Raw genomic sequence first — 12,529 nt, 5'->3', positions numbered from 1 at the left:
AACTCCAACCGTACAGCTAGCCCTCCAGCACAAGCATCATCCACCTCGGCTTTTTTAGGCGCCCGCCCAAAAGAACCCGCAGGGGGAGAAGGAAACCTAAGACCCAAACCACAAACGCGTCAAAAATTAAAGAAAACTTAGTTATTAATATCTCAGACAGAATACTCAGCAAGCACGAAGAAGATACATTGCAAAAAGGGTTGAGCTTCGTCCCTACCTATGGCACAACATTGTTTAATAGCAGGATCGAACTATACGAATTTGTAAGAAAGCTCAAATTAAAAGTGTTCTTTGAAGAATTGGAAACTCATGAAAAACCTACCAGTATGCCTGACTTCCAAGAATTTAGTGCCAATAGTGGATTTATGCCACCTATCAATGTACCCTCTATCAATATTTTCCAGAAACTGGTTACTCGAGATCTCGAACGGATTTGTTATAGAACTCAGCCACATAAGAACCTCGAACCCCACGAAATGAGACTTATTAGAGATACATACAGTGACACGAAAATAACAATTCGCCCTGCAGATAAAGGAGGTGCCCTTGTCATCCTTAATTCCGCGGATTATGACTCAGAATGTTGGAGACAACTGCAAGATCAAACAACATATGCTACACTAGACCATGATCCAACCATCTCCATTAAACACAATCTAGTTATCCTGCTGGATAAGGCATTAGAATTGGACTGGATAAACGAACAAACGCATAAGCTCCTGCTTAATGATCACCCCAGAATCCCAAACTTTTACACTCTTCCAAAGATCCACAAGGATCCCATCAAACCCCCTGGAAGACACATAGTCGCAGGGATGGATAGCATAAATCAGCCACTTGGCGTTTACATAGACTTTTTTCTGCAACTGCTAATACAGAAAACCCCTACTTATACCCGAGACACAACTCACTTTTTACAGAAACTGAACTCTACCACTTTCCAACAAAATCATCTGATGTTCACCATAGGCGTCAAGAGTTTATATACTTCCATACCACACGACATCGGAATAGAAGCAGTTGAATGGTTGTTACTCCAATCACCAGATGTTCGAGCACAAAAACAATTTGTAGTAACTCTCCTGCAATTTATTGCTGAGAATTCTTATTTTCAATACCATAACCAGTTTTTCTTGCAAATCTCGGGTACATCAATGTGCGCCACCATGGCGCCGCATACGCTAATTGTTTTATGTATAAATTTGAACTAGACCACATTTTGAGCAAACAAGAATCGAAGAAAGACATTCATATGTGGACTCGGTACATAGACGTCATTTTTGGCATCTGGACAGGCACAGAGACAGCATTTGATGACTTTTTTCAGTACCTGAATAACATTGATCAGCGAGTTCAATTTACCAGGGAGGTATCACGTGACAAGATCACTTTTCTTGATGTGCAGGTAACAAAGAAGGACAGTGGTTACAGTACTACCCTTTTTCGGAAGCCTACTGATAGGAACAATCTGCTACACAGCCTTAGCTTTCATCAACCTAGTTTACTTAGGAACCTTCCGTTTAGCCAACTTCTTCGAGTCAAAAGGATCGTTAGTGATCCTGAAGACGTATCTCACAACAACTTGCAATGAAAGAGAAATTTCTTAAACGAGGGTACCACCAAGAAGAATTGGATTCTGCAGTCCAAAGAGTCAATATTCTTGACCGTGAAACTCTATCTGCTCTGAAGAAACCAGCAAGGGAGCTTAAATCACCGGTGTACGTATCCAAATTTTCCATTCAGAGTAATAAAATCAATAAAACCATCAAGAAACATTGGGGTATTTTTAAAAATGATACAAGAGTACAGAATCTGTTCAATGAACTACCAGTGTTTGCCTTTCAGAGAAGCAGAAACCTCAGGGATGAACTGGTACATACGAGACCGCCCTTGAAGAAATTGATCACACAACGCACCGGCACATTTCCCTGTCTACACTGCATTAATTGTAACTCCGTTATTAAAGGCAATGTTATTTTCCATCCACGAACCGGCAAGAAGATTCTCTTAAAGACATTTGGGACTTGTGTCAGTGTTAACATCATACATGGCATCAAATGCCCATGTGGGAAATACTACGTGGGTCAGTCAACCAGCGCAGCCAAAACGCGGTGGAATGAACACCGGTCCTGTATCCGCAATTCCAACCCAAACTCAGCTCTGGCCGACATTGGGCCTTGAATAAACATAATCTTTCACAAATTAAGTTTCTGATCCTGGAGGTTCTGACCAGGAACAACCCCCACGAAGATCCCGCCCTCCCCCTTCACCTTTCTTCATCTCAGCACTTACTCTTATTGTCTCTTGACCTTTGGTAACAGCTTGTCTGTCCCCCCACCCCTTCCCTTCTTGTATTCTCCTCCCACCCCTTCCCAGCACTATCTTGACCCGGCCTGACCCATTAAGATAGTCAATTGTTCGTTCCTCTCCTCTTCCCTTTCTCTCCCATCCCCTCACCTCCACCCCTTCCCCTTCCTCTTGTCACTCTTGCACTGCAACAATTGTCGACAGGCATAGTAATGTTACTGCTAGTATTGTCTCCTTTTTTCCTTCCTCCTCTCCCCCTTATTGTTCCATGCACTTGTACTATCGCTTATGATATTATAGTTATTTCTCACATTCTGATTTGTTTCAAGGACCTGTAAGAATGTAACTGTATTCTCCCATGTACCCTCTCTCCTTGAAGCGCTTTGAAATACATTGTGTATAGGCGCTATACAAAAAATCAATCAGCACTTCACACATGTTTCAATAAGCATCATCCCCAAGTAGTCATTCCTTATTGTATTCAGAGTTTGTGAATGTGTGTTAGATGTAAGGATGGAACCGAAAGTTGCAGGGTTATTACTGTGTTTCCCCAATGTTGGTACTGTGAGGAGCCAGGAATGAGACTCAGACACAAGGGAGTCATGGTTGTGGTCAAAGACTTTCATTAAAAAATAAAGGGGGTCAGGAAATGCCTCTCTGTCCCTGCTCTAAGAGGTGTTTCCCTGCTTAAAACCAAAACTAAGGGTCTGGCAGTGTCATAATGTCCAAAGCAAAACCGTCCTGTGTCGAAAGTACTTTTCTGGCCCTCACACTCTCACGAAATAAACTCTTAGGTGAAAGGGATAATGTCTTTGGGCCTTGAGTGATGAATACATGTTCAAAAAGGAAATACATAACTCCAACACAAACAGTTCCAGACGGGGATAGAGTTCCTTACTCCAGAGGGTGGTTTCCTTCCCCTGGATTTCTCTTCACTTTGTTTGAATTCAGGAATATCAGTTCCTTACGTTTCTCTTGTTCAACACCACACTGGTATACAAAACAACTTAACTGTTATAGTATGTATTTGGTTTGGATAGCTGGCATACTCTCCTGCCAGGTTTGTCTCCTCCTTAATATGCTTCCCAGCCTTTTGCTAGTCCTGATGTATCCGGACTTCATTGAATACTGTATTTTACGCAGTGTTCAACTGGATACCTAGTACGTTTTCTTGCCAGTACTTTATTACATGTATATGCTTCCAACTTGTAGTGAATGTAATGGGAGTTATTTACATAGTCCATGGTTGTATCCTGATAACCTGGTGTGTTCAGAGTTCTGAAGCACCTGACTTGGAGACCCCTGTTGAATGCAATTTTCTAGCTGATTAAGACACTTTTCCTCTTCAACATTAAGCTTTCTCGCTGGTCTATGTTTTAGAGTTCTGTTAAGGTGATCTGTCCTTTAACCTGTTTTCTTTAATTTCTTAGAAGATCACTGATAACATCAAGGGCAAGGTGTGCAGTATGGCAGTGTGCGCCGTAGCCTGGCTGGTGGCACACGTACGCATGCTTGGATTGGACGAGAGGGATAAATCTCTGCAGATGATCCAGCAGCTGGCCACTCCCCTTGGAAGTGAGAGCATCTTGCAGTTCTACAATGAACGGTGAGCAAACATTTAGAAAGACACTGTGTTAAATATCAGAGGAGGTGGAACTTCCAACTATAAATCGAGAATGTTAGTGACGTTTTCACAGAAAATGGGGTGCCTGTGTAATGAATAAGCTGCCACTGGTCTCCCAAGGCCCATCTTGTTCCCTTATTCTCTTCTTTATACCGCTGTACTTTTTTGGGTAAGGGACTCCCCTACCTATTATCTGAATAGTTCACTTTTTTTGTTAGTCGATTCTTGGCAAAGTGTGTTCACATTGTCTATTAATGATCATCTTAGCAAATAAATCAGGCTTTGTATAGTAACAATGAAATATTTCTATCAAAAGTAAATTCATCATCCACAGTCTTTGTCCCATCCCTTTGAAGAGTATCTGCCTTATCTGATGATCCCCTCTAGACCCGGTGTTAGGTGAATTCATGCTTACCAGACCCTGTGGAAGCAGCAAGCTCAGGGGATCCATTAATGGACTCCTACTTTGACCAGTGACAAAGCGCAAGTGCTGTGGAATGTCTAAAGCACAACACAATGATTCCCTCCATGCTTTGCTCAGAACCGTTGGAATGTTCCCATGGTTGAACGTTACTTGGTAATTCGTAATTACGGAATGCTTTAGAATTTCACAACTTCTAATGGATTCCTTACTCGCACAGATTCCTCATCTGAGATATGTTTTCTCCCAATTTATCAACCGCCAGAGGGTGCAGTGTGGCTCCATGTCTGCTCTGCACCATTGGGCACCCATGACGCTGGATGTGACATTAGGGCAATGTATATATGGAGCCAGCTATACCACATGACCTCGTTCATTTTTTCTGTTTGCTCAGTACACAGCTCGGAATGGCCCTTTGCTTTCGCTAAGTTTGACTTTGTCATGCCTACTATCCCGAAGACCTCGGTTTCAGTGCAAGGACACCATCAAAGACTTCGGTGTTGCACCTTTCTTGGAAGAGAACCCAATCCCTTATAGACCATTGTTAGGGGAGTTTTCCTAAAGTCCTACTGGCAGTAAGGCTTTAGTAAACTATCCCAGTGGTATGTAGATCCCCAACTCTTAGTATCAGTCTGTACTACCTCAGGACCTTGGTAGAGTGGCAGAGCAGGCAGGCTTATCTTAAGAAGAAGATGTGAGCTGTAGGCAAGTACACTGAACCCAGTTAGACAGGCACAGCAAAGAAGCACTTACTCTTATAAGTTATATAAAAGTATATATTTATTATATTTACACCAGAATCACTTTTAATACTTATAATGTTTATACTAGAACACTTAGGAACACTTGATAATACACTTCAAAGGGCACTTCCACTTTTGTGTTTGTTCGTGGTTACATTTGTAGCCACATTAGAAAGGGAAAAGACAATGTTATTGTAGTATCAGTTATTGCGCACTCATGCGGTTTTTAAGGTAATACATTTACCCTGCCAACACATATAGTAAAGTCACTTAAAGGAAGGAAAATGGTTAGTTAGTGTAACATGAGCTTGGTTCAAGGTTCTAGAGAGGGTTTATTCACATAGTAAGTGCTTTAAGTCCCAAAACGCAACCCTAGTTAAAGGCAGTTCGGAGAGGCTGCGAAGTCTTGACAAGCAGCGAATTGTGAAGAGTTCCTGTGGATTTCTTCCAGTCTCTAGTGTTATTGAAGCAGCAAATTGACAACTAACGGGGTAGACCTTAAAACAGACTTGAGAAAGGGATAAAAGCAGCGGCTTGGGTCTGTGGTAAGAGGGAGTTGCCCTAGACACTTCGACATGCACTCCTCTTGGAATCAGTTAAGCAATACCTTTTTCCCCACAGTACCTTAGGTTAGAAGAACATTTTCGTGCTGGATGCTCCGCAATGTTGCAGCTCTGGACTCGACCTCTGGATTCCTTGGTCTGATGACTGAAAGCAGGACAATTGACAGGATCTTTTAGCAGCAGTCTCGAAGGAGGACCTGCGGCACGACTTTCAGCAACATCTTGGCTCACTCTGTGGCTTTGGTGCCTTTTCTGAAACCTGGTCAATCTTCTTCGCTTCCTGCAGTCTCACACTCTGATGAGGGGTTCTGGGCGAGTTGGATGAGATCTCTGGAGTGTCCTTACGGGTTCAGCAAAGATTTGGTCGTATTTGTCCTTTCCACGATGGTGCACTTGAAATGGGCAGCAGGTCTCCTAGTATTGGGGTTCCGCAGCTCTGCAAACTCCTAGCACCTCGGGAGATGGCTTGTTTCAAAGTTCGTCTTGGGACTGGTTGTACCCCCCAGCCAAAGGGAAGGAGTCGTCCTCTTCGGAGCTCCTCTGTCGCACAGAATACGAGGTCAGGACAGCAGTGGTCGCTTCACGGTGTGCAAAGGGTCTGGATGCGTTTCTGCTTTTCACTCCAGAAGCCTCACCTTTTATACAGTTCCAGCACACACTCCTCTGCAATCTCTCTCAGCATTTTACAGTAAGGGGCGTTTGGCTGTCCAATAAGGAGAGCCAGACCCACTGTGGGAGCTGGACCTATTCAGGCACTCTGGCAAACAAAGGACAGGGTGGCGGAAAACTCCTCCCCTACTTCCTGCCTGCCCAGTCACCCTGGAGCCTAGACGGGGATACCCAAGGGCTCCTGCCAAAGGCAAAACACACACTCTGGCCTCCACCTCCCAGAATGGTAGAATGGCTTACAAAGAACAACCACGCTAGTAATGGCCAAAAAACTAGGGTGCCAAGTTGGTACTTGGGTGTGCTTATTGTGCACCACCGGGGCTATGGAGATACCCTACGGTGCAAAAAAATGCACAATAGTTGGTAGAACATGTCCACTGCCAACAGCCATAAAACGAGGTGATTGTCTATGTGACTAAAATGTCACAGGAGCAGAGAGGAGGGGGATTCTAGGTATCCCTTTGGCACTCCACTGAAGGTGGTGTGTGCCAATCTCTCAGACTATAGAGTTGTGGGAGATATACTAAGTATCTCTCTATCCCTCAGAACTGTAGTTACTTGGGGATATTAAAAATTGATCTTAAAGGAGGACCCCAGAGGGTTCCCAGCAACACTGTCCATAAGGAGCTGTGTGCTGCAGTAGGAAAACATAGATAGCTTTAAGAGCTATGGAGCAGACATAGTATAAGTAGAATACAAAGAATAGAGTTCCAAAAGACACAGCCTAAAAGAATGAATGAGTGGAAAAGGCTCCACTCATTTAGGATTTAAAGAAAAGGTCCAGAGGTCTAGCAAAAAGTGCTGGGAGTCTCACTAGGAGTGGGGATGATGCATAATAATGATAAATCTCCCTAACAACTATCCCTGGGAGTAAACTATTTGGAGAAGCACAACAAATAAATGCAGCAGCACTGGATGAGATCTCACTCTCCTTGTGACTCTAAGCGTCACTCTTTCATCTTCCTCGAAGAAAGATTTGTCACTCCCACTCACCGATTAGAACATCTTGGAGGAGTCTCCACCTATTAGGTACCCTCCTCCACCAAGGAACAGTGGAAGAATTCCAGTTTAAGATGCTTGGCATTCTCGCGGAGACCCTGGCACTGTAAGGAACTAATGGCAGCTACAGTAAAGATACACAAGTGATCACAGTTCAAGGATGTTTATTAAACTGTATGTGCAGGTTGAAAAAACTCCTACTCTAAACCTAAATCCAAGATGGGAGCAAGCTACGGCCATCAAAGAATAATAAGGCACTCCTAGTGACGTCTTGTCAAATAAAAAGGGCCTATACTAAAAAACCTATTGCCAATCCATACTACCAAGTTACAAAAAGAGTGTGGGATAATGTTCACCAGAAAAGAAACAAGTGTTCACAAAATGATAAGTCGGGATGGTATGGCTGGGTCTCCCTTCGCCACGTTTTAAGCACGGGACAAGGCAGGACTTCTGAGCACAGCACACTCCTGGGCCTTGTTAGCACAAGGTTCACAGTTCCAGTTCAACGATATCAAAACCTTCTCAGGCTAAGTCTCTTTCCTGCAAAAAGTCTCATGCCTTAAAAGGCCTGCTGATTCACAATGGCAAACAAACCAACAAAAAAGTTCCTTTTTTGGTTTTTGTACATGGGCGATTGCTCTTCGTCCCTAGGATCTCCCTCCGTCGGGCTTGAATCCTCTTTGTAACGTGGGGCTCCCTCCATCGGGTTCACTACGGTCTTTCCTTCACACAGTTCATGAAATTTCAACACAGTTCATGATTTCTTATCTTCATCAGAAAGCCTGGGTTCCCTTCTCCTAGCTTTCTTTCGGCATCCCTCTGTCGGGTTCATGCTTGCCTTATTTCACAGTTCACGATTTTATCAGAAATCAGGGTTCCCTTCCCCTAGCTATCTCTCTGCCATGGGTCAGAGACTAAGGGTTTGATGTGACCTTTGTAGGACCACTGTGACATCTCACGTCGCCCTTGTCTATGGCCTTCTGGTACTTGTATTTAGTTAGTGTCAATTGCCTGACTCTACCTGACCTGTGTGTTGGGACATGTCCGGTAAACGGCTCTGGTGTTAGTCCGTTGTCTGTTATAGTGTAAGAAAGTGTTTGTGTTTGAAAAGGGGGTGGGGTAGAGCTTCTAGATATCCTACGGGGTAGGACGGGAAAAGGTTTTACAAGGAAGGGGATACCACGTCTCAACCCTCAGTGTCCCACTTACACTTCCTGAAGACCCCTCGTCCAGGTGATCCTCCCCCACTGGTCCACCCCCAGGAACTGCATCCAATAGCAATGGCCGTTTCCTGGCCACCAGGACGACATCTCCAGGGACTAGCGGGTGAGACACCTTCAGGTTTCTCACAGCGCCAACGACTGTTAAACTGGATTTCTATACTCAGGCCTGGTGGACAGATGTATAGGAGGCCACCCTAGTTAGTGAATAGGGACAACTCTGGGAGCTGTAGTAAAACCAATCAAGGTAGCATGGAGAGTGGTGAAGCCTAAGTCTCAGGAAGGGGTGAACCTGGTCAAGGGACAACAATGAGTCCACAAGGCAAGTAATCAAGGATTACACTTAGACAAGTAGTTATACAAATACTCTATTTATGGCCAAGCAAACATTATAGAAATGATTGCAATCAAGTAATACTATCACACAAGCTAATAATAAAATACATATATACAGCCCCTGTAGCCAGTGCAATAAAACCACAATACCCCCACCCCACAGTACTGAAAGGACTGAAAGGAAAGGTATTGGTTAATTAGCAATGGCAGTCCACAAGAATTCAACCCTAACTTTAGAAATCCAACCATAATCCAACCATAAGTTGTCAGGGGCCTTGTGCTCGGAAAGTTCTCAACATTCCAAGTAGTTTTTGGAGTACTCCAGTTTCAATGGATTGCTATTCTCCCTCAGATTCCTCATGATAGATGGTCATCTCCAGCTCTGCTGCTTGGAAACTTTTCACCAGGGGTCGTAGTGAACCTCAACTCTCGGCCATCCATCATCGGACCGTCTTGACAGGCCCCCTATCATCGTCTCCGTATGTGACGTTGGGTGTCGTATTTATAGCTTGTCACTACGCCCCACACATCCGTTTCTTTTTTTGCACGCCTACATGCTGCTTAGGGAACGGGACTCGCGTTTACTCGACATTCTTACTGTACTTTGTACATTTTTTTCTTCAAAACCTCGACACAATGTCCTCCCGCAGGGTTTTGGGCTTCAAGTGATGCTGTAATTGCGAGGCCAAAATGTCTTTGACCAACCCCATGACGTCTGTCTGTGGTGTGATGCTAGTCACGATAAGGAGGCCTGTGCGTCGTGCGCAAAGATGCAACCAAAATCCCAGCGTGAGAGAGCCAGGAAACTGGCTTTGGGTCGATCTGTCGCCAAGTCTCCGGCGCAGTATCTCGTCCGGTCCTCGGAGGCCGAGACTGAGGAGCCCACCCCTACCAAGGGAAAGGACCGACATCGTAAGAAGACCAAGAAGCGGTCCCATTCCAGGAACCATTCCTCGTCTTCCTCTCGGAAGAAGAAGCAGCACCACTGATGCGAGTCCAGCTCGTCGTCAGATCAAGCGAAACCCTTGGCAGGGCGACCACTCGGGAGGAGTGGGAGAGTATTAAGACCTCTTTGTTGGAAATGTTTACGATTCAAGCAGCTGTAGGTGTGGCTCCGGCCCCCGACCAGCAGGCTTTGGCGGCTAAAGCGGCGCTCAGTGCTCCCGACCCCAAGCTGGCCACTCCGTCGACTTCGTCGGCGTCTAAAGCACCTTCGGTTGTTATGCCCGTTAGGCATAAGTCACCGGAAGGCCGTAGGGCTGAGGCTCCAGATGTCTCTCTGCTCCGAAACTACCCTCGCCATCGATAGCTTTGGCTTCGAAAGTCTATCCTCAAGCCTTTGGCACAGACAGCTGGCAATGTTTCCTTTGTGCCAATGTCGAGATCTGGTTTCTTAGACTCCATGGACTCCATTTTTGGAGTCGAGGAGCAGGTTGACCCTGAAGACACTGTCAACCCCGGGCGCTGGCGCCATCAACTATTTCGGTGACCAAGCTGATTTATTGGCCTTGGCTCAGGGTTTGCATGAAGCCAGTGGTCTGGATACTTCTCCAGACTTGGAGTTACAGCAGAAACTGCCCTAAACCCACACTAGTGTAAAGTTCAAGGAGCTGGTTCACAGGGTAGTAGACACCCTGGGGTTGAAGTCGTCCTCTGTCCCTCTTCAGGGTTATGATCTTACCAACATTTTGGACGAGAGTCCCACAGTCGAGACCAATCTGCCTTTCAACCCAGCCATTGTAGATCCCTTGGCCTCCTTATTGCAGCACCCTTGTACCATTCCCACCCTGTGAATGCCATTTTCACAGGGAAGTTTAGGCCGGCAAGAGTAGATCCTTCTTTCCTCGCTACACACCCTTCCCCGCAGGGATTGGTGATTCCGGCTGCCACTGTCTCCACTAGACCCGCGACATCCATCTCTAATCTGCCTACGGACAGAGAAGGGAAAAATGTGACGCCCTGTCCAGAAAGGTGTTCACTTCTGGTAGCATGGCTTTCAAGGCTACTAAAGTGGCGTGTGGTTTTGCAAAATATTAATTTGGTTTATGGAAAGCAGTCGACCACGCTGTTGAGTACATCCCTGGGGTGCCATGCAGGACGGTTTCTTACAGTTGGTGGAGGATAGGAAGGAGGTAGCCAAACAGTTGTTTCAGATGGGCCTGGACGTGGCAAAATATGTTGGCAGAGCAATGGGTTCAGCAATTGTGATGAGATGCCAAGCTTATCTTAATACATCTGGTTTCTCCCCGAATGTCCAAAACAGATTGCTGCATATGCCTTTTGAAGTTGATAGGCTTTTCGGACAAAAAGCAGACGCGTCCTTGGAGAAATTCAAGGAATTGAAATTGGCTGCTAAATCTTTGGGCCTAGTGGCGCAGCCGGCCAAGCCTGCCTTCAGCTTCACCTCCAGGGGCAGGGGCTACAGGCGTTGTGCCCTGTGGCAGGAAGGCAAAGCTCCTGCAAGCCAGGCAAGGGCCAAGGCGCTTCTCGCGTCCCTGAAGGGGCAGAGGGGCCTCTAGAGGCAACAAGCAGCAGCAGCGGCAGGGTCACCTGCACTCTCTAAGCCGCTTTGATTTCCCCTCCTACGATGTACAGGTTGGTGGATGGTTGGCAGGGCATTGGCCCCAGTGGCAGGAAATAACTTCTGACACCTGGGCCGTGCAGTTGAATCGGTGGGGTTATTGTCTGCCTTTTCTAAAGAGGCCTCCAGACAGACCTCCACCTCGCCCAATCCAATCGGAACAGGAGCTCCAGGAAGAACTCAGAGCCCTGTTATCGAAGGGTGCCGTGGAAGAGTTGCCTCCTGATCAGAGAGGGTCGGGTTGCTATTCCTGTTACTTCCTGGTGGCCAAGAAGGTAGGAGGTCTCCGTCCCATCCTGGACCTCAGGGCCTTGAACAAGTTCCTGAGGAAGGACAAATTCAGGATGGAGACATTGAGAGAAATTCTCCACGGTATCGAACTCCAGGACTGACTGGTGTTGATAGACCTACAGGATGCTTATTTCTGTGTGCCGATACACCAAAAGCAAAGGAAGTTCCTAAGGTTCCTCATTGGCGACAAGCACTATCAGTTCAAAGTGCTTCCCTTTGGGTTGACCTCTACCAAGGTTCTTCACCAAGCTCATGGCATTGGTCGCGGCCCAACTCAGGAGATTCGGAGTCCATGTATTTCCATACCTGGACGACGGGCTGAACCGAGGGAAGTCAGCGGGGCAAGTCTTATCTCATCTGGAAGACACCTGCCTACTACTGCACAGGCTGGACCTCTCCCTCAACTTGAGGAAGTCCCATCTGACGCCAGTCCAGCGGCTCCAGTTCATCGGAGCAGTCCTAGACACCCGGGTTGCGAAGTCCTTTCCCCCTGAGGAGAGGGTCAGCAACATCGACCAGATGGTACAGTTGTTTCAGAACCACGCCACTCTTCCATCGTCTTACTTCCTCCGCCTTCTGGGTCTCATGGCCTCCTGTATATTTCTAGTGCCAGAGTCCAGGCTGCGTATGAATGCGATCCCTCCAGTTGCTCCTGCGGGACCAGTGGTCTCAATACCTGGGAGCGCCCTCGGATCGCCTATCGGTGTCTGGCCAGGTAGTCCGCTAACTCGGCTGGTGGACCTCGCACAGCATTCTGTTGGCGGGGGAACCCTTC

General features: G+C 46.3%; 1 protein-coding gene across 5 annotated transcripts in view; it reads left to right on the top strand.

Annotated features, from left to right (window-relative positions):
* MED24 (mediator complex subunit 24) overlaps nt 1-12,529 on the top strand; it is a 598,903-nt gene that overhangs the window by 446,861 nt on the left and 139,513 nt on the right. For all 5 annotated transcript variants that reach the window (XM_069634774.1, XM_069634779.1, XM_069634777.1 and 2 more), the window contains one exon: nt 3,738-3,913. In XM_069634774.1, coding sequence (XP_069490875.1) covers nt 3,738-3,913 — 176 coding nt within the window. The remainder of the gene's footprint in view (nt 1-3,737; nt 3,914-12,529) is intronic.

This window comes from Ambystoma mexicanum, chromosome 13 (genome assembly GCF_040938575.1).
Source record: "Ambystoma mexicanum isolate Mex_15411 chromosome 13, UKY_AmexF1_1, whole genome shotgun sequence".
In the NCBI taxonomy this organism is placed as follows: domain Eukaryota; kingdom Metazoa; phylum Chordata; class Amphibia; order Caudata; family Ambystomatidae; genus Ambystoma; species Ambystoma mexicanum.
The sequence above is the reverse complement of the archived record's forward strand: the minus strand, read 5'-3'. Positions and strand labels throughout refer to the sequence as shown.